The sequence below is a fragment of the Electrona antarctica genome, assembly GCF_951216825.1.
Source record: "Electrona antarctica genome assembly, chromosome: 16".
Lineage (NCBI taxonomy): Eukaryota > Metazoa > Chordata > Actinopteri > Myctophiformes > Myctophidae > Electrona > Electrona antarctica.
In genome coordinates, this window is record NC_136797.1 from 33,791,618 (window position 1) to 33,814,708 (window position 23,091).

At 42.3% G+C, this 23,091-nt stretch overlaps 1 protein-coding gene across 1 annotated transcript; it reads left to right on the forward strand.

The window, feature by feature from the left end:
* Positions 1-1,018: 1,018 nt before the first annotated feature.
* On the forward strand, positions 1,019-22,307 carry zdhhc8a (zDHHC palmitoyltransferase 8a; the record flags this gene model as incomplete). The annotated part of the gene is made up of 10 exons (XM_079523796.1): positions 1,019-1,125; positions 15,550-15,671; positions 15,826-15,983; positions 16,838-17,010; positions 17,192-17,294; positions 19,590-19,681; positions 19,767-19,896; positions 20,018-20,132; positions 20,477-20,589; positions 21,018-22,307. The coding sequence occupies 10 exons, from the start codon at positions 1,019-1,021 to the stop codon at positions 22,305-22,307; spliced, it is 2,403 nt and encodes an 800-aa protein (XP_079379922.1).
* Positions 22,308-23,091: the final 784 nt, after the last annotated feature.

Here is a 23,091-nt window from a genome sequence, read left to right on the forward strand (position 1 = left end):
TCACTTCCACCATCTGTTCTCTCCCCTCCAGGTAGGATTGCATCCAGCTCACTGATGTGTTATCAAAACCAATTGCTTTTAGCTTGTTAACCAGTATGGAATGGTTCACTGTGTCAAAACAAATCATTTTGGAGGTCCAGCATGACCATGCCACAGTATTTGCCAGCATCCATCTCGTGTTTGATCATTGTGATCACTCAAATAGAGGAGGCATGTGGAGTGGGATGTTCTGAAGCCAGATTGGAATTTGTACATAATTTCTTTTGTGGCAAGATACGTACTTTTCAACCTGTTCATAGACTATTTATCATCACTATCACTTTTGAGATGGAGCTATAGAGGGCGGTATAGCTGCCGCCTGCCGGGGTCTAATTTAGGGATAGCCTATATGCTTTCTTGTGCAGGGGGGTTACTTTGGCAAGTTTAAAATATTGAGGGACGTGTCCCTCCAAGGAAAAGTTGAACTCTTCAACTTCATCTGGCTATTTGGTAGGCTGTAGTAAAATCCATACGTACGTACTACGTGGGTTGAAGTGTCAGCAACGAATTTCATAGCCCCATGGCCTCAGTCCCTATACGCTCGGAGCTACAGAATAGGAACTGAGGGCACATTATCACATGGGGCTAAGAATTTCACAAAGCCTTTATCAAACGATCTAGCTTTATAATAAATACATAAATAAATAACAAGTTCATTCGGCTACATCAAAGCGAGGGATCCATCATTCATTCAGCATACTGTATACCGCGTCACAAAGCTCCACCTTTCACAAGGATACATCAGCTAGTGTGCCGTTTTGACGCTGCTTATTGCTTTGCCTGCCGGGTGCATCATCGGATAGGATACCGGAATATGCGGTGCAGTTCGTTCTGCCTTCTTGGGGAATATGCCTACGTTTTCGTTTGATCTGTGGAAGACGAGGGGAGGCGAAAAATACGCAGACAACAGGCCACTTTACCAAATCTCCTGTTATTGCTTTCGGTAGAACGAAATACTGATGAGTGTGGAAACGACAGGATGCCCACCACCAGCGGCGTTGAAAGATTGAAACCCGGCGCCTTCATTCCAGTTTCTACAGCAGCCAGTCTCCTCATTGCATCAACTACTTTATTCTTTGTCTTCACGTAAGTTAACTCATCATAATAAGCTATAGCAGTATCGTGTGGCCTAAAGGAAAAGTTGATTTACATTGATTCGGATTCCCTGTTGATATGTCGTATGTCCCAAACTATAGGGCAACTCATATATGATTGGGTTGTCTCTCAGAGTGGTGTAAGGATTGTCTGTCCCGTCTATCTTCCTTACAATTATTAAAGGCAAGGGACTTGTGCTTGTTCATGTTTTGCATAGAAAACTGAATAGGAATTATACAGTCCTGACCATTATGGCATGCATCATATTTCATATTCTCACTGATTCAATATAGCCTACTTTCCCAACCCAATGCATTGTTGCATCTCTCTCTCTCTCTCTCTCTCTCTCTGACACACACACACACACACACACACACACACACACACACAGACACACACACACACACACACACACACACACACACACACACACACACACACACACACACACACACACACACACACACACACACACAGTAGTAGGCTATAATGTATACATGTGTGTGCTTGCCTGCATGTGTGTGATATATTAATTGATAGGAGGTATGCAACATTTTCAAGACTTTTGAAGAGTTTCTCTCTCTCTGTGTGTGTGGGACATGCATGCGCACATGCGCACGCACACACGCACACACAGGAAGTGATCATAATATCCCACTATATTACTAAATCCCCTTATATCTTCCAGTCTAGTGACACTGATGCCTACTACACCTTAGTAGTATATTGCCTAGAAATCTCAGTGTCAGCTTACTGTATATCAAAAAAAACATTGCCATTTAAAAGTGTAATTGAGAACTAGCAATAACCATTTCCATCTGAACTCTTGTTTTGTTGTGAATCTCTATGCCTTCAAAGAATGATGGACTGCATGAGAAGGCCAACCAAGGCAGATCTATGCTATAGCTTAATTTATACACAGTGGTACGATAAATAAATCAGGCTTAAGTCTGACCCTTGACCACTGCAGCCATATCTGTCCTAGTTCTGTGTTTTCCCCTGTATCCTCTTCCTCCAACAGGGTTTCAATTGGTTTTTGCCAGCAGATTTTGAATGTAGGATTAGGATCCTCTCTGACCAATGATCCCTCATCTGGGAAATGTGGCTTCTGGAATCTTTGAATTTCCCATGAGCTGTTTGCATGTGTTTTTCAGGCGTCTGGAATGTTATTTACGATGCCAGTTTTGGAAATGCCAGCCTGGAAATGCCAGGCTAGGTTTTGGACAGATTTTCCAAACAAACACTAAAAACTGATAACTTTATTCATGCATTCAGCTAAATTCATATCTACAAACTGTCCCATTATGTTTGAACAGCAACAATAAATCCACATACTTAACTGTTGATGCGATCAATTATCAATATTGGCATATTCCAGAGGGATATTTAACGTTATTCATTTATTTTATATATTTAATTTCACTCCACAGTGCTATAATGCTGTATTTGTAGGCAATTCATAAAATGAAAGCATATTTAAGTGAGTTGTATGAGTTGTAAACGACTTAGAGTAAACTAAACCATGTCATGCACATTTTTAATCTAATGGCTTTGCATGTGTTAAACTGGTATTTAACAGACATAAACCTCCGTAACTATTAATATAATCATATTCTTTACAGTCAAGAATGCAGGGATGTTTTACAGTATAAAATGTATGTGAATTTCTGATAAGAGAGTACGTGGATAAATTAATCAAAAAGGTAAAATCGTTTCATCCCACATTTGGCTTGAAAGCTGATATGGCTGTTGAGTTGATTGCTGTATTGATCGACCTCTATTTTAATTCTAAAATGTCTCAACAGTCTGCTGAAGCAACAGGAAACTATAAACAAGCTAGCTGGGAAAGCTTTTTATTATGTTTATCTTGTTCGGCTGGCTATTGTGATCGATTGAAATCGGACAATTATATTTTTGTAATTTTCATAAGTATAGCGGTGCCTGTTGGACATTGTCCTACTTGGAACGATGCAAGGTGGCAATGCATGCCCCACCCAGTTATTATGTCTGCGTCCCTTTTATGCCCATATGGAGTTATTTGTGAGGCATGCCCAAATATGGAGTCTATGCAGATGTCAGAATGATGTCAGAAGCCCAAATATGGAGTCTTGTGATGTCAGCTGTGGCCCGGGCAGAGGCCTTTTGTGGCGGTTCTGGACAACCGTGGGTCTGACCGACTCGACACAGGGCATTGCACTCCCTGTGGGGGTGTGGAACGCATGTGTTGAATTTAAAGTAGGTGGGGCGAACGCTTCTCGAGTTACGTGGATTACAGACGTACACAGACTTGGTGAATTTATGATGTTGCTGATGTCTGAGGTGGGTGGGTCTTTCAGTACCTTCAGTGACATCATAGAAGGTAGGCTTGTTTCTCTGCCCACATCCCTGTTTTTGAGTGGTGTAAACCACTCCTACGACTGGCTTTGTTAGTTTACGTGTCTGTCTGTCTGTCTGTCTGTCTGTTCGTAAAAAATGAGCATGGTTGCTACGGTCACCCAGTTCACCCGGGTGTGATTTCATTACGTGAGACATTACGTCAGATCAGAGCTGATCAGGCTATATAATACCTTACACCACTCAGTTCACACGGGTGTGATTTCTTTCTACATGCAGGTGTTCGGATGAATTTCGCCCGTGTTTAGTGATAGTGTGTTAGAGAAAGATCCCATATCATACACCCACAATGGACTTTTTGTTTTATTTTCTTCACTGGACCATTCTCACATGTCCCAGGAATGGAGGTTCACCCATTCAGCTCCATTTCTTTTAAGGAATATTTATTTTTTAATATGTGCAGTTCAAGTACAGTATTTTGTGAAAAGTCATGATGAAATACTAAAGAAGAGTTGTATTGCTGTAGGCTACTTCAATATATTTTGATGAGAAATATTTTTATGGAACATTTTACATGGAGTAAAATATACCAGTGTTTAGTGATGGTGTAACAAGAAATGTTTAGTGTTCTAGGGTTAATCGGGAGTGTGACGCTAACCTACAATCCACATCATCTGGATTGCAAGTTTAGAAAAGTGTAGTGCAAGTACAGTACTATTAAGTATAGGTAAAGTAAGTAGCATTGGGAACAAACAGGGAATCCAAAGCCATGTGACCCATAGGTCAGGATTCCGGAACCTGCCTCCTGTTTCCATAGTCTGAGGCAGCTTGATGTAAAAGAACATGATGTTAGAATGTTGCAGGGACTTACTCCCAATCCAACAAGGATTTGGCCAAGCAAGGAGGCATATATCGTATAGTTTTGGTATGATTTGGACAGGGATTAAGAACCCTGTCATAACCACAAAGCAACTGAGCTAGTATAATGGTATTATAGTGGTATTATATCTGGTATTCAGAACTTGGTCTAATTGTTCCGACCAAGTATTCATAACTTGATCTGGTTCGAATGTATTACAACTTAAAACAGTTTAAACTAAGTTACTTAAAGCTCTGGGGTTGCCACTGAAATCAAAGTGTATCTCTGAGATCTCTTATTGTATCCCCCATGAGAGGAAATGACCTCACAAAACCTCACCCATTCCTGTCATAATGTCTGTAGGTTTAGTATTAGTTAGCCTAAACAAGATAACAGTTATAAAGCACAGGCTGTCTGGCCATTCGATCTGGAAGTATGGAGACAAAGATTAATTCAGATTAGTGTAACAGTCAGTAAAATAGAATCATTTTCAATAACCAGGGCGGGCATAAAGTTAATTCTATGTTAACTAATAGTTATCTGTTATGAGCAGAACATATTTTATTTCTTGCTTATCTGTTAAGTCAGCATTTGCAATGACTGTTCCTAAAAAATAAAAAAAATAAAAAACATAGATGGACATGTGCCACATTCTATTCATCTCCACCTTGATTACTCTGAGTGAAAGGAACTTCACTTTGTGCGTGCGTGCTCTTTTTCACTTCAACTGCAAGTTTGATTGGCAAAAAAATAACTTTGCCTGATAAGTTTCATTAGAGTTTCATGAGCTGAAGCAGAAACTTCCTGCTTTTGTTCCTCTGGCCTTGAAAGTTTGTCTGTTTTTTCTCTGCTGCCTATTGTTAATTCAGAAGATACTGCAGCTCATCTACGCCCAGCAGGCTAATTTATGTTTCATCAAACGCAATTGTTTTAGTATACATATATTAGTCTTTAAGCTTTTTCTGCAGAAATGTAATTTTGTATTGGCGGTTGATTATGTTGCGTATATTACTGTGAGTTGTCTACATACGTAGGTACAGCTTTAATGTACGTGACACCCTACCACTCATCACGCTGGTGTTAGTTTGTTTGTTTTTCTTCTCCGGAAAAATGGTCACACAATAGGGATTAGGGATGTGATCAATCAGGGAAGACTACATTTGGACCGATAAGACCCTAATAAGGAAGCGAACGCCTTTGTGTGCATCATCGTCCTCAAAAGGTCTCCGTTCCTGCTGTCCATTATTACATTATAAGCAATGCTTGAGTTTTCAAAACAAAACAGGGTCAGCAGTTCAAATATCTCTGGTGTAGGGGTTATAAAAAGTCAGTAGAATACTGTCGATGATAGGCAATCATTGCAAATGTTCTTGTGTACTTGCATACATAAAACAAATTAAATGATGTTCCTCTCAGCCCATAGTGCAACAAAAAAAGGCACACATAAATATCTAATAATAAACAAAAGGCAAGGCAAGTGTATTTGTATAGCACATTTCAAGGCAATTTAGAAGTGCTTTGCATAAAACATTAAGCATTAAAACATGAAGACACATATCATTAGGAGAGTAGACACATACTAAGACACTGCATAACTGTAGGCTGATGTTGGTTGCGCTGTCCATTACAAAAAGTCATGTGTTTTCAAACAAAATAGTGCTAGTGTAGATGTAGAATACACCTTAGCTGAGCTACCAGAACTCCCAGCACATCAGGCAAGAAAGCTGAACCTAATTATTATTGTGTGTTCAACTTTGGAATAACATTTTCTCATTTTGATGGTCTGTACAGAATCGTTTGGAATCGTACATCTCAGACAAATTATATCATAGGGATGACTTTTATCACATTTGATTCAGTGTGACTCACAATATTACTGGTAACAAATCACAAAACACCGAAGGAGCCCTGGCTGCCTTTACAGTGCTGTGCTTACGCTTGACGAATCGAACCCTGATTTATACTTAGTCGCGCACCGGCGCCGAGCACTGAAAATAGCCGACCTACAAGCTCACAACGTGTCGCTATGTGACGCGTTGTGAGCTTGTAGATCAGCTATTTTCAAAGTATAAATCAGGCCTAAGTGGTGTCTGTGCCACTGACCCACTGCGGGGCCGAGGGCAATGTGCAGATTGTCGAGCGGCTTAGCATTCTGTGTGATTTAATACATCTCATGGCTCGGCCGTTTCATTAGGTTGGGCTTGTCTGACCACACTGCAGTGTAATGAACTGTCCTTCCCCGTCTCTCCAGATGGTCTCAAACCAGCGAGGGAGGAATGGCCGTCCGTGCACAGTACTGCAGGGCACAGGCATCCACACTTTAATCCCTGTGATGCTCAACCTATTTCCAATGCAAGGACCCCCCAGTTTGAGTAAGGAAGTGTAAAATTAGTGTAAAATGGAGTGTAAAATGAAACCAAATGGACCCATAAGGTTTTATTTTATGCTCTAAAGTTAAAGATATATCCCCTTTGGTTACCAACTCTCCATCATTTAGCTGGGGACCACCTGGAACCCCCGATGGACCACTGGTGGTCCGAAGGGACCACTGGTTAAAAACCACTGCTCTACACGAAAAACAGCCGAGCTTGTAGATCTGCTATTTTCGGCTAATGTTCCCCCCAGAATAGGGATGCTTTTTGATTTGGCGGACACCCTACAGCTGTGGTTCCCAAACGTTTTAGCTCAAGACCCAAAAAAGGAATTAGACGGATCTACAGATCTAGCAGATATACAAGCTCACAGCAGGTCGCTTTTGCACCGCATTGTGACATTGTAGATCGGCTATTTCCACTACTTCTTAAACATGTGTTTTCTAATGTATGGAATTTCTTAGATTTTTCTTTGATTTCTTCATGAAATTACTGGGAAAAAAATCATTGAATTTTATTTTATAATTCATGAAAGTTTTAGCTTTTTTGTGAATGTTTTTTGAAAATATTTTAGAAATAATAATAATTAAAAACAATTGTAGAAAAAAAGTAGAAACAAAAAATAAAGGGACCAATAAAAATGTGTCTGCGACCCACAATTGGGTCCTGACCCACTGTTCGGGAACCAGTGCCCTAGATTAGAGGTCCCGGACCCCCTGTTGAAGACCCTTGAACCCCCACGGCTGGAGTAAATCCGATGACATCTTGCAGGGAGCCTGAATTCATTTTCTCCATGTCACCTGAGCTTTGTCCAGTTAATTCTGACAGGGATTTTAGTTTTGTCATCATTTTAACATATTCTCTTTTTTACAAATGAAATGGATATATGGATAGTGGGTCATACTTGGATGATACTTGGATGATTCATTCTTGGATATAAACTGCCTCAGTTTGAATTCAAATTATACCAATATAATTTCAGTATGGCGCAAATTTAATTCCAAATCCAGTGTCATGAAGAGCTGACTTAGGCCAAGAAATAATTTTCCTCAAAAAATGACTTAGGCCATTAGTTTAAGAAGGTGACGATGTAGAAACACATGTGTGAACTGCTGGCTAAACAATAAAATCACAATAAAATTCACAATAAAACCCGAGTGAACTGAGCAGGCTGCTCAACAACACCGCTGGCTGGCTGGCTTGCAATTACGGTATATAGTGCTCAGTGTGAATGGCTCAACAGTGCCACTTTACTGTAGGTCACCCAGCAGTATTGCAGCTGTTCGTACCCCAAATAGACAGACAGACAGACAGACAGACAGACAGACAGACAGACAGACAGACAGACAGACAGACAGACAGACAGACAGGCAGACAGACAGACGCGGCCAGTCATTGGAGCGGTTAGGAACTGCTCAAAAAGATAAAAGATAAATAGAAAAAAAGTGTGCCTCACATGTTCTTTGAGCGCCACATGCTTACGGAACTCTTCATTGCAAGTACAGAGGCCATCTGATTCTGTTAAAGTATCCCTGAGTGTCCCTGAGTAACGCTGGGGCTCCACCGGGCACGTCAGCGTTGCGTCTCCGTCACCGTCAGGGAATGTTCCCTTTTTAATCAATGAAGGGTGGCTCCACTGCCTACGTTGCGTTGCGTGACTGCTTTAAAATTGCCCCGGTTCGTTTTTTGACACACGCACGCACGCGTCTGGTGGAGCCCCGGCGTAACACTTTTAACCCCCGAGGCCGGTGTAAAAAAAAAAAAAGTAGTCAACCTTAAATTTCATGTATGTGCAAATGTACATGATAAAACTACTCCTTGAACAACTAAATGCGACAAAAACAAAAATCAGGTGGATCTCGATTTCTTTTCCTTTTTGTCAGGTCAAACCTGACTAATGACAGCTCGTGAAATGTAAGCGACCTAGTCATAAATGGAGCGAGCTAGTCATCACTGGGAGTCCCATCCCATGCCGCCTAAGCCAATGGTAGTCTGACCCCATACTCTGAAACACTGCCTAAGCCAATGGGAGTCTGACCCATACTCTGAAACGCCACCAGCCAATCGCGTAGCAGTAGTAGCGACTAGCGACCTAGTCATGATTGCCTGCCAGCTATGACACACGCACCGCGGAAGGGCTGCTTTCACCCAACACCCATATGCACACGCCACAACAGAGCGCGGCTAATGTTATGAGCTAACTGGAGAGCAGGAAATATTTATTGTTTTTCTCTTTTTTTGCATCTCTGGATCCACATGGGAACGGCATGGCTTCATGGCAAGGCCATTATGTCAGTCATTAGTGCTTCTCAAACTTTTTCATAGCAAGAACCCCCAAATTGATATACCCTAGCCCCATCTGAAAATGTTTTGTCCAGGACCTCCAGAAGAGAAGATTTATATGAAAAATAGAATCAAAATTATTAAAAATTGTCCAAATATTTTTTTTTTTCATTTTTTCAAAAAAACTTGAATAAATAGCCGATACAAGCTAGCAGTACAAAGTGACACGTGTGAGCTTGTAGATCTGCTATTTTTGAGTAGCCAGCATTAAAATGATTGTGATGCCGTTAACAAATTTAGCTGGGGACACCCTGGTACCCCCCCCCCCCCCCCCAATGACCCCTGGATGCCCCACGACCCCACTTTGAGAACCAGTGATCTATGACATGGAGGTACCTCGTTGGGCTACTGGCAGTGTGAATAAGAAATATGCCGCTGATTGGCCCAGCATTTGCAAGATTAGCCCCGGAGACGGACGGACGGACGCACGCGCACGCACACACACACACACACACACACACACACACACACACACACACACCTGTAATTGGTTTCCCAAATAATTGGGTGGTCGGGAGTTCAATGGGCTGAGTCATACCAGAGACTATCCACAAGTTTCCCAAGGAGTTTACTGGCAAAAAGGGGATGTGTCAATTATGGCCATCACTTCCAGTTGTCAGTTATTAGCACCATTTAATCCCCATGCTGCCATTCAGAGATTCAGGTGTCACAGCAGCTAGTCAGAATGAAACACAGGGCAGGAGTTAGGCTACTAACTCGCATTATTGACTGACATGGATCACTTGAATGAATTGATCGACTGACAGGAAATTATGCCCATAATTCATGCAAGGCCTCATGGGACACTGTAAAGACAGAGCATCAAGGTTGAAGCTGTGGGAACCAAAAGCCTACACCCCCTGGACATGATGCTAGCATGTTGCAGGGACTTATCCTCAATTTCTTACTTACCTATTTCTCACAAAATAATATAGCTTGCTTGGTTCCTGGCAGCTACAATCCACGATTTACACATCTGTGGATAGATAGACCACCATGCCTGGCAGAGGTACGCGCTTTGCAGAGCACCCCTTTCTTGTGATTTAATCAATCTTTTGAATGCTTGATAGGTGAGGTGCATACTTACACAGAGATGGCTAAACCGTATGTTACACAGCTTAATGTAACTGATAGCATGTTCTTACATGAAAAAGACTTGGATACAAATCCTCCATGTTCAGCTTTAGGGGTGATCGTATTATGTGCCCCTTAATCTATATAAACCACAATTTATTTCTAAAGCTGTCTTATAATTTGATAAATATTATCAAATATATTATATTTGTTGGAATTGAGAGATTTGCTCAGAATTGTGATGAAAAGCATATTGTATTTCCATTACTGTTTCATGAGAAACGACATTTTAACAGCAATATGATACGCATCACGATACATGGTTCACAATACGATACATGGACGATATTGGTTCATTCATGGTGATATGATTCACTGATTTAAAAACAATACAGTAACTAAAAAAAAGCAAAGAAATTAAATGTGTGTGAAACGTGTGGTTAGTACAGGTTTTTTAAGGGAAACATTTATTATGGATATAAATAAGTAAACACAGTGATTCTCTGGCAAATATATGGACATTGTATGGCAAATATATGGACATTGTATTGCAAATATATGGACATTGTATGGCAAATATATGGACATTGTATTTGAAAACAAACAAACCCTCACCTTCACATGAACACAGAGAATACACACATTTATCGATAGACCAAATGTAGCGGTGTATGTATTGATACAATCGATTATTTGCATTGCATTGCAAAATGATTCGATATTTCAAAGTCAAAGAATACGATATGTTGCCGCTTACATATGGATATAATTCAATTGAATTCGTTTGAAATTAAACTTGATATTTCGAAGCAGTTACTATATGGTTATACCCCTAGTATTTACCGTCCTATTGTAGTACACAGAGTGTATATCGTTATACCCCTAGTATTTACCGTCCTATTGTAGTACACAGTGATATATATATATTGTATGGTGCATCCTGACTGTATGCTCTCTCTGTGCGGCATCTAATGGGAGGATTCCGCAATAACGGGCTGGTAGAGTGCTCTGTAATCCAGAGTTCATAATCCAGGGATTACTGGGTTTGCAGCTGGCATAGCATCGCCAGGCATTCCTCTGGGGGGTGCCCCTCCCCCATAACCCAGAACCTGCTCGGGGTTTTGGGGACTAGAATATCTGTGAGAGAATAACTGTCTCTTTAAAGCAGACAGTGCTATATACTATTTGAACTCTGTTGTATTTATTACTAATACTCTAGCATCCCTCTTGAGGCTATGAAGTGTTAATGTCAGAATTTAACATAATGCACTGTGGATCAATTTTACATGATGATCCTGGTCCTTGTCATAGTAACACTGTCTGCATTCAACAGTCCAGGAGAATCAGACATTTTCTATTTATATAAACGATACCAAACTACAACATATTTCATAGTATTCTCTACTTTTGTATTTCAAATTTGGCAGATGTGACATCTCAAAGGGTTTATTCTTTCAATAAAAGGTATATAATAATAATAAAAAGGTCCCAGAATATATAGGTTAAGAATGCAACCATTCAATCAAACGCTGTGGTTAATATAATCCAGTGAACCCCTCGCCCGTCTACCACTATAACCTGATTACACCGCTTCCCCCTCTAATCTCACACTATAGAGATAATCATACTCTCATTCTGTTTAATTCAGCAGTTTTAGCCACACTCAGCAACTTTGTGGGGTAAAGATATGTTTTTCTAAGCGTTGAGGTTACACTGACAAAAGGCTTTCTGGCTTCAAGACAATCAGGACAGCAGTATACTATATGGTGCCCGAGAACTCATTTATAATTGATAATTTTAACATTATGCATCTTTAGTTCTAGCACACTTCAGGAATTGATCTGTAATAATTGTAAATGCTTAAAATAATTTATTTTCCAACCATTCATTATTCATACTAGACCTGTACATGCCCGTCGGCTACCGGCCTACTTGAGCACTATGCAACTTGGGAACCTAATAATACCTGTTGTTAACTTGTCATAGCACCCGTTTTAACTGTCTGTCTGTATCCCACATGGAGATCTCTGTATCTGCCTGTGTGTGAAGAAGGCAAACTGACTGACTGTGACTGTGGTTAAGTAGGCTAATCAATTGTCAGGTGTGGGGTTGCCATGGCAATCAATTGGCTGAGGCAGAGGCTGGAAATTGCACAGGTGAGGGGATTGGGCTGATTAGGCCCACTGGCTGAGCCTGACCAGAGCCTTTTGTGGTGGTTCGCGAATATGTCATATGAATATGTGTGGAGTTGGCCTCATTAGGCCCACTGACAGAGCCTGACCAGAGCCTTTTGTGGTGGTTCTGGAGAACCGTGGGTCCGACCGATTCGATACCTGGCACTGCACTCCCTGTGGGGGTGTGGAACGCGTGTGTCGAATTTGAAGTCGGTGGGTCAAACGGTTCTCGAGTTACGTGCATTACAACCGTACACGCACACACACACACGCGCACACACACACACACACATACGCAGAGACATGGCGCATTATATAGTAGATGATTGCCTACACAGAGCCTGCAAATTTTGAAAGACAATCATATAGCCACTTCGAATGGGTCTGAAAAATCTAACTACATAATAGTACATATTGATCACATGACCCCAGAGTTGTGTGTGTTGATGTTTACCGGTTTGTGTGAGTTTTGGAAAAAAATCTGTAGGAGTGGTAGCAAAAAGTCTTGTTTTGAAGAAAATGCAAAATGATGGAAGATGTCATCTGGGGCCAATATGGAGAGTGAGAATTCAGGGGGAACATATTTTTATTGTACAAGCTACAGTTCAAGAGTTATTGGCCAAAATGTTGAATGTTTAGTTTTGTTCACATGACTATAGAGATAATGTGTACAGATTTTCATGGGGCAGCCATTCTCTGGCAACTGCAGGTCATCTCCACCTGGGTACTGTAAGGAGTACAGTATGCCACTACTCTCTACATACCAACATATGTCTGTTGTTCTTGATGTCATTATTACTCACACACTCATACCTGATTCAATTAATTATGCCATGAACATTGTCCTTAAGAAACTTCACATTTTGGGTAAGGGTTATTTGATTAAAAATAACTACGGTCAGTGCACAAGGAATGTGTCAATGATCGGTACAGCAGTTTCTGAGATTACGTACACGCACGCATGCACGCATGCACGCATGCACGCACAGCTCAGTGGTTCCCAAACTGTGGGTCAGGACCTCTAAGGAAGTCCCAAATAATTTTTTGGGGGGGTCCCCAAATGATATAGCCTGTTTTTGTCTAGTAAGGGGGAGGGGATTACCAGGCTACAGATGATTATCTTAACGTGCTAAACAAAGGTAATGACAGTCAACACCGAGGACAAAACCATTGCCACTGCAGACGGGACGGTGCTCGAGCGAGTCGAGGACTTCAAGTAGGCCTACCTACTGGACTGCCTCAACTGAACAGGATCTGAAGGTTCGGAGAACACTTGCCTGGAAAGCCTTGCACGGGATGAGGAGTGTGTGGAAATCAGACATGGGAGAAGACCTTAAGAGGCGGCTGTTCATAGCTACTGTGGAGTCAGTACTGCTGTATGGGGCCGAGACATGGGCCCTCACAGTACAACAGGAAAAAGCCCTGGATGGAGTCTACACAAGAATGCTACGAATGGCACTAGGTGTCGCATCAGAAATGTGGATATCTATGGGGACCTACCACGGGTCACGGAAGTCAGAGAGAGAAGGATGAGGCTGTCAGGTCACTGCGTCAGGCACCCAGAACTTGAGGCAAGTAAATTGACTCTATGGGAGCCAACCCAGGGCAAAGCCAGGAGGGGAAAGAAGCGTACCACCTATGTAGACGTGCTGCGGCGCGACAGCTTGGCTAACAACACTGCAGAGCTCAAGAACCTGATGTTGGATAGGAATTTGTGGAGGGCAGCGATCCAGCGATCCAGGAATCCCGAGTTGGTGTTGGCTAGACCTCACTCTCGCAGCAACTAGCTTAACGTGCAACATTGTTTTTTCACTCAACAGTAAACAAACCAACATACAGTTTTAAGTGTACAGTATACAGCAGGGGTGGGCAACTTTGACGATGGAGAGGGCCACTATATTTCCACACTCACTCCCTAGGGCCATATATTACTGTCGTAGCAAAAATAGCCGATCTACAAGATCAAAACGCGTCGCGCTGCGACACGTTTTGAGCTATTTTTGCTATTTTCAAATTGAAATCTTGAATTATTTTTTTGCTATTTTTTAATTGGAATCCTGAAAATTAACATTTTTATGTCATTTCAAATGCCTTTAATTATACGTGTGTTACTAATTTAGACTGAAGTAATTAAAGCGGGTCGTGTTTGGCATGCTGTGGAATTGTAAACAGCTGAAACCAATATTATATCAGTATCCTGACATTAACCTGAGGGCCGCATTAAGTGAAGGTGGGGGCCACATGGCCCCCGGGCCGCCAGTTGCCCACCCCTGGTATACAGGGTATCTGCACATTTCTAAAGTGACTATTTAAGGACTTCTAATACCTTTTTAATACCATATATATAGCTCATGCAGATTGCCCATTTTCACAATATGTATCCAAGGAAACCAGTCAAACTAAATGTAAGGCCTCAACTCCAACAATTCCAAGTGCTTGTTAGGGTGGGGGGGGGGGGTCCCCAGTTCAAATACGATTATTTTGGGGAGGTTGTGACCAGAATGGTTTGAGAACCATTACTCTAGAGTCAGACGGCTTGCCTCTTTTTGGCCTGCAGGGTCCTTATTGGTAGGTTAATATATCCACAGTTTCTCTGTAGCGGTCCACAATTAACCTATTGTTCAAGCTTCGCACTCTGCACCAATACAAATGAAATCACCAGTCCACACTGGACTAGTAGGCTGATATATTATTTATTATTGAATGCGGCAGAGCAGAGCCTTTGCTCGCTGGTGACGTGGTGCAGTTGATGCAACATATGATACGTTTTAAAGTTGTTAACAGTGATATAAAAACATGAACAATCGGATAGATATCCGTTTAGTTTCCATGCAGGCGCAAGCTGCATTTCTCACCTAATTATAGTAAAAATGATATGCGCTAATGAACGGTGACGTCATCGTTTCTCAAAAGCTCCGTTTCTCATGACTACGGATATTTTGGAAAATCTTCACTTATTTATCCGTGTCCAAAAACCTCAGTTTGAGTGGCCGAAAACGCCGTTTGCGTGTGGCTCAAAGGCCCAAACACACACAAAAAAATGCGTTTTGCAAAAGATCCATATAGGTGTAGCCCAGGCCTAAGTCTGTATGTGTTAACAAGAGCTTTTGACTACATAATATCTACATTGGATCCATTTGAACACAGGTTATTTTGTCAATTTCCTGAAAAGCAACCGTTTGACAACTTTTTTTACAACTTCAAAGGGATCTGCCCGACAATGACGATATACATATACTGTATATTTGTGTGTGTTCAGATGTCCGTGGGTTGCTGTGACGATCTCTCCCGGTGTGCCACCATGCTGTGCCATCCTCTTCCTTTTTGTCCTGGCCAACTTCACCATGGCAACCTTCATGGATGCAGGTGTACTCCCAATGGGTGAGTACAGACACAGTTATGTTGTCACATTAAGGAGTTGTGCTTCCTGTAAAGGTTATTAGTAGCTGCTATTTTGTGTGTGTGTGTGTGTGTGTGTGTGTGTGTGTGTGTGTGTGTGTGTGTGTGTGTGTGTGTGTGTGTGTGTGTGCTGCAGCTAACGAGGACGAGGACAAGGACGATGATTTCCGCGCTCCACTGTACAAGAACGTGGAAGTGAGAGGGGTCCAGGTGCGCATGAAGTGGTGTGCCTCGTGTCATTTCTACAGACCCCCACGCTGCTCCCACTGCAGCGTCTGTGATCACTGTGTTGAGGTTAGACACGTGTGCACACACACACACACACACAGGGAGCAGTTTGGGGTTAAGTGTCCTGCTGTGGACACCTCGATACATAGCAGAGGTCGGGTATCGAATCTGGGACCTTCTGTTTCCCATGCAGGCGGCCATGCTTGTGCATGTAATTAGTAAGGCATAGATAGATGAAGGCTGTGGAATTGAGGTTGGAGAATGGATGAATGAAGGCTTACTGTAAGCTTAATGTAGGTGCCGTCGTACGAGGGTGTTACGCACCACAAATAGCAGATCTATATTATGCTCACAATGCTTTGCGGATTCAACACATTGTAGATTCGCTGTTTTTGCTGCACGACTCCATACGACAAAGTATAGATGGTGGCGTAAAGGAAAGTGAGTAGGGCTTATGTGTGAGCCAGAGTGTATAGCAGTAAGTAGCAGTGGGATAGGGAGGAGTAAATAATGAGGGATTGGAGTAAATAACAAGATATTTCTGTAGAGTGGAGGAGCGAGAGAATGACAGACAGAGCACAACAGGGGGAGGCAGTGAGATCCCATTAATCAGGTCAATCCTTTCCCGTAGAATCTACGTTATCTATGGCGTAGATCCTTTTTGGTCTCTGTGGAAATGAAATTTGAAAAAAAGGTTTTAGTGAGATAATACAAAGCATATTAGACAAGTAATTAATCCTCCAAAATGTTTTGCGTGCATTATTACTGCATTAATAACCACTCAATCTCAGTGAAAGCTAAATGATTGCCAACTGATTGATAATGACCTGGTGACAAATGATAGCGAAACGTACTGTGTTTTTTTTCCTCTTTCCTCGAAGGAATCCATCAGTAGCTATTTTATCCTTTTCTTTTTGTAGGACTTTGATCATCACTGTCCCTGGGTAAACAACTGCATTGGGAGGAGAAACTATCGATACTTTTTCCTGTTTCTGCTCTCCCTCACGGTGCATATGGTGGGTGTGTTCACCTTTGGCCTGCTCTATGTCCTAAGCCACCAGGAGGACCTATGGCAGCTGCACTGCACTGTCACGTATCCTTTAGCAAACTGGCTGTGCATGTGTGTGCATGTGTGTGTGTGTGTGTGTGTGTGTGTGTGTGTGTGTGTGTGTGTGTGTGTGTGTGTGTGTGTGTGTGTGTGTGTGTGATGGAATGATTGAATAAAGAATTTCAGATGGAATAATGAAAGCATCTTCCTTGACAGCAGCTTCCAGGTTGGTTGTGATCAGTGTATCAGGGTTGTTCCTTATCCCAGTCCTGGGCCTGACTGGCTTTCATCTGTACTTGGTGTCCAGAGGACGTACTACCAATGAACAGGTTGGTCTGATCTACATATAAATTGGAAATGCTGGCAGGGGGCACCCTGCAAGCTCCACATAATATCCAAAGTATCACACAACACAGCAAGGTGCAATCTATTTCCAGTAGACAAATATACTGTAACATATCTAATCTTATAAGAGACATCACTCAGCAAAGTTATATCAGGCGTTGGAAGAACTATACTACTAATGAATGACATTGTTAGCACAAATGTAAACTAGAAATATTTGTGTAGGTACTAGGTTATGGTTGGCCAGAATTGTGTGAATTCATTGCACAGGGTTAAGGTTTATTATGTTGAAATGTGCAATTTCAAAATCGGCCTCCTGGTGGCTTCACGGCAATCGGACGCTGCGTTCATGATTTGCGGCATTTCGTTTCGAACTGAGCCACTCCAGCAAACTTAAGATGCTTTAGAATAGATCGTTCCCCCATTAACATTGATGGAATGTTGCTACATGTTACTACATGTTCTGGCGCTACAAGAATCAATTAGTCTAGTAGCCAGCCCATAGAGCCCCATTGTGAACCCGGACATGTTGAGTACACCAAGGTTTTATGTTAGAAATGTTTAGTATGGGTCCCCAGCATGTAGAAACTGCCGGATGCTAACTTGTATATGTTGAGCATTTTTCATAATTGGCATAATATGTGACCATACCAATTACAACCTATAGAAGGCAAAATAATCAAAATGTCATCATGCTTTATGTAGAATGTGATGTGTCAAACTAGGGGGTTTTCATGATGCTGAATCCATTCCAAGCATTAGTTTTGCAAAAAAAACACTCATTGGGCTAAAAACGGCCAATGCCGTCATCACAAATGGATGATGTCAGCACATTTGGGCAAGTGGGCATGGCCGTGAAATTATGAAATTAATTATGAAAATTGCTCAACATATGCAAGTTAGCATCCGGCAGTTTCTACACGCTGGGGACCCATACTAAACATTTCTAACATAAAATCTTGGTGTACTCAACATGTCCGGGTTCACTTTTTGGCTACTAGGCTAAATGGCTTATCGGTGAGGATAATTAGGAGGCTGAGGGAGGATGAGACTGGCTGGACACTGCATCACTGCATCATGCACCCAGAACTGGTGGCAAACAAACCAACACTGTGGGAGCCAACCCAGGGCATACACGGCGGCGTGACAGCTGAGCTAACAACACTGCAGAGCTCAAGACCCTGATGCTAGACAGGAGGGTGTGGAGGGCAACGATTCAAGAGTTAGTTGCTGTTGGCTAGTCTGCACTCTCATATCACATCGCTGATCATTAGCTGTTTGCATTTGTTTATTTACTAGAAGTGTGATTTTGAGAACCTTTTCACCATATTGAGGGTGAATGGAATGACAACTTAGAAGTAGCGATGTGCCGATACTGTATCGGTATCGGGAAAAGTATCGGATCAGCCCTTATTTGTCATATCGGGTCATATCGGTATCGGTGAATATGCCAGTCTAACCAGCGATCCGACACAGGGGTAAGGGGTTGACCCTATGGCAGGTAAATAAAATGTTGGGACATGTGGAGTTTGCTTTCGAGTTGCCCAAACTGCAAGTGCACAGTATATGAGTGAGGAGTCTGCTATAAACACAACACGAGATATATAGCTAGATAGCTGTTAACACAACACGAGATCACAACACTGGTATCGGTATTTGGTATCGGCAAACACATAATTTGTGGTATCGGGATCGGATCGGGAACGGGAAAAGTGTATCGGGACATCCCTACTTAGAAGTAACAGATAAAGATGGTTGAGAATATTTGGACTTGCCCAGGCACTGTAGATAATATCCAATACAAGGTTATGCCAACCACTTTAAGGCCATTATGTTTGCACACTCTCATTTTTGCAATTCTATTACGTTGGTAGACAAATACTGTAAGTTAGTACTAACATTTTTTGGTAGCCAAATTTGAAGTCGTTTGATACTAGTACAAAAGGGTAGACTGTGTGTCCTGCCTGGTCCTTTAACCCCTTTCTTTTATTATCATAGTTTCTCATCTTATTTTTCTTGTTATTTTTATTTTATAGCAATCCAGTATTATTTACATTATTATCTTTTGTGTATGGTATTGCTGTTAGTAGTTTTGCGAAACATGCCACACTACATTCTACGAATGACAAATAATCTGTCTTGATGCTTGATTGTTGATACTCTCAAACGTTGAAAGAAATACTGATAGAATGAAAATGTGAAAATGTGTTGGAACATGTGGGTGTGTTGTCCACATGTCACAGCAGTAGTATTTATCTCATCCTCTCATGTTCTCACAGGTAACTGGGAAGTTTCAAGGAGGTGTAAATCCTTTTACGCGAGGTTGCTGTAGCAATTTGGAATACCTGGTTTGCAGTCCCATCTCTCCAGCGTAAGAGACATTTCATACAGCATTTGATGATACTCTCAAATAACGTACTGCTACTTTAATAGCTCTTTCTGTTCCCACACCCCAGATATACAGCAAGGCCCTATAAGAAAACAACCGTTCATATTCAACCACCATTCCTGAGACCACACACTGGCAGAGAGAGACCAGTGAAAGTCAGGGACAACGGCATCCAGAGTCATGATCTCCAGAATAAAGTATGCATACACAGAATATTATTTTATCGGGGCCATGGTTGCTATTTCCTCACATATGCCGAGCAACAGCATTTTAAGGTCAGGACAAGTTCCCTGAAGTGTCTGTCTCTTCTTGTGCCAGCGTTCCACGGCTGGCACTCTTGAGGTGCCAGACATCAAACGACTGAACAACCCACCACCGCTGCCACCCAAACCAGACCATGGGCTGCTGAAAAGCCGTCTAGCAGCCGTGGATGGTAAACATGTCACTGCTATTCTTGATACTGGACTTTGTATCTTTGATTCGATTGTGCCTTCCTGTTATTTTTGTGCTGTGTGACTTCTCCATGGTCTCTTTCCTTATTCTAACTCTGCCTGTAACTACAGTGTTGAGAGCCTGCACCAAAAAGAATTTCATACACTATTTTACACCTGTAATTGTGACAATAGTCATATCACCTGTAATATAATCTTAAGGATGCCTAATTTCTTATCATTTATTCAGTGGCAATAATATTTATTCCAATAAACAGTTATTTTCCTAGAGATATGTATTGTCAATATTGTCATGTTTTTTTAAGACGTGTGACTTCTTTTTCAGATTTGGGACACCATACCAAAACCATGATACCTGTGTCAATTCCGACTGTGCCACAGCTCCGACCTGTCCTTGAGGCAATATCCAGAGGGTCATCCCCCATTCCTCCAGAACAGGTGTCAATCGCTTTTTTACTTATATTGTGGCTAGAGTCTGACTGATATATCTGAAGTTGGGTATTTATTTGTTTGTTTTCTCATTCATTGTCAGAATCAGCTTTATTGTCACATCACAGTTTTACAAGTGGGTGAAAATCGTTGTTGTGCGTAGTATGAAAATTATAGTTCCCATACTACATACAAAATAGTAATTGAAGTTAATGTTCTTTTCATATACAGAAGCTTAATATACTGTATTTACTTTAAATGTTTTTTAAGTGTTTTTAAAGTTGATTTCAACATTGTGCACATCAGTAAGACTCTCCAAAATTAGGATTGGTATCCGACCCAAACATTTGGCATGTGATTCTTATGACTTCTTATGATCAGAAGTGGTCATTTATTTATTTTTTATTGGCATTATGTAATGCTTGTGTTTTGTTTAGCTGGCGAAGATATCAGCCCAACAAGGGAACAATAGAGGTGCTGCCCTCACCACTGAACCCAAACACAGCCCTGGGAGAGTCAACCAACAGGACAACCTGCTAGTGCAGCAACCTTTCCAGGCCAACCCTATCTCCAGCCCACTACATGTCAACTCTCTCACCCTCAATTCACGCTCCCTCTCACTCAAACATGGCTATCACCATGGCAACAAGTCCCAGTTGCCGACTATGCATTCCGAGGGTCTAGTGTGCAATCCCATGCCAAGCATGTTCCCTTCGTCCAATGTGCTGGCCAACCGCAGCAACAGCATGTCCTATGACAGCCTCATTAATCCTGGAGACGCTCATCTCCTGGCACAGAGAGGGGTACCTTCAGTGACCTACCACACTCACTTCATGACCATGGGCCCAGATGGGACTGTAATGCAGCGATCGTCCCCACATGCCTATAGTCCAGTGTTTATGGGGGTCAGCAGACAGTCCCCTCAACCCAGAGACCCTTCGCCCTCTCTGCAGGGCATCACCTCTAGAGACAACTCACCCTCTTTTCAGGGACTCATCCAGAGGGACCATTCTCCGTCTTTTCATGGGTTGATTCCCAGGGATTTTTCACCGCAGGGCATCGCCTCACGAGCCCACACCCCACCGGGTCTAACATTGCGAAATATCCAGACGCAGAGCTTGGCCTCCCGGGAACTCAGTCCACAGGGCCTGACGCCTCAGCAGTCTCCCGCTGCTCGCTACGACACTTTAACAAAAAACATCATGGCGTCCATCCAGGAGAGGAGGGAACTAGAGGAGAGGGAGAGGATGCTGCGCATGCAAGCCAGATCGCAGGCCATCTACGGCCCGGATGTAGGTGTTTATGACATCCCCGTCAGGCGCAGCCTACCGCCGGACGGCATCCGCCCCATGGGTTCTCGGGGACCGACTCCCCCAGCTTATGGCTCCCGGGAATTCCTGATGAGCACCGGCATCCTCGGATACGGGATAAGGAGTTCGCCGCTCTCCAGTTGTTCTGCCTCTTCTCTTTCTCGGGGCCCCAAGACGTCGAGCTCCCCTCTGCAGAGTAGCAGCAGTGGCAGCTTGCAAAGCAAGCCCAGGTCGTCCTCCCCGGCCTTCTGTGCTTCAGACAGACAGACTCAGGCGCTCCCCATGTCCACGGCCACCCTGCCCCGCATCCCCTCCACGTCCAACTCATCAGCCACCTCCTACGGCACCGCAAAACGATCTTCTCTCACCTACAACTCTGAAGGGAAGGACTCCACTCCTGTGGGAGGCCTGAAATGAGAAATACTCTATCCTATAATGTAAGAATTACACTATCACAGTGTGCAGTGTTAGGCTGTGATTGGGGCTGGGCAATACATCGATATTATATCGATATTGTGACATGAGACTAGATATCCTCTGGGATTTTGGATATCATAATATTGTGATATGAGTTGTCTTAAGTGTTGCCTTTTCCTGGTTTTAATCATTTATGCCCTATTTTATACTTTCATAAATTGTCTGAAAAGTTCAAAATGAGCTAAGATAGACCATCTAAAACGCTCTCTTTGAAATTCAAAACATTACAATAATTCTAAATACATTTAGCCCTCAGCCCTAACTGAGATACTCAAAGGGTCCCACTCCCAACAGTGTAAATAGGTTTGTTCCTGCATGCAAGGCTGTGTGAGAAACATCTATGTGTGAAATGATAGAGGCCATTTTTGTAAATGGATCTTGAATGAAGACGACTAGGGTTGTGTCCAAAACCACATACTACATACTAGTACATTTGATTTATAAAGCACCTTTTGAATCAATGTTACAAGGTGCCATACAGTGCACAACAATGTAAAGCAATCAAGTTAAAACAAGGCACATACAGTAAGAGCAATAACACAACAAAAAGTAAAAGCAAAACATTGACCTGCACAAATAGGTCAGATAAAAATGTCATAAGACAAAGTGCTTATGAAATAAATAATGTTTTTAACAAGTTCTTAAAACTGTCAACAGACTCAGCAGGGCAGGGCGTTCCACAGTGTGGGAGCAACCACTGCAAAGGCCCAGTCTCCCTTAGTGA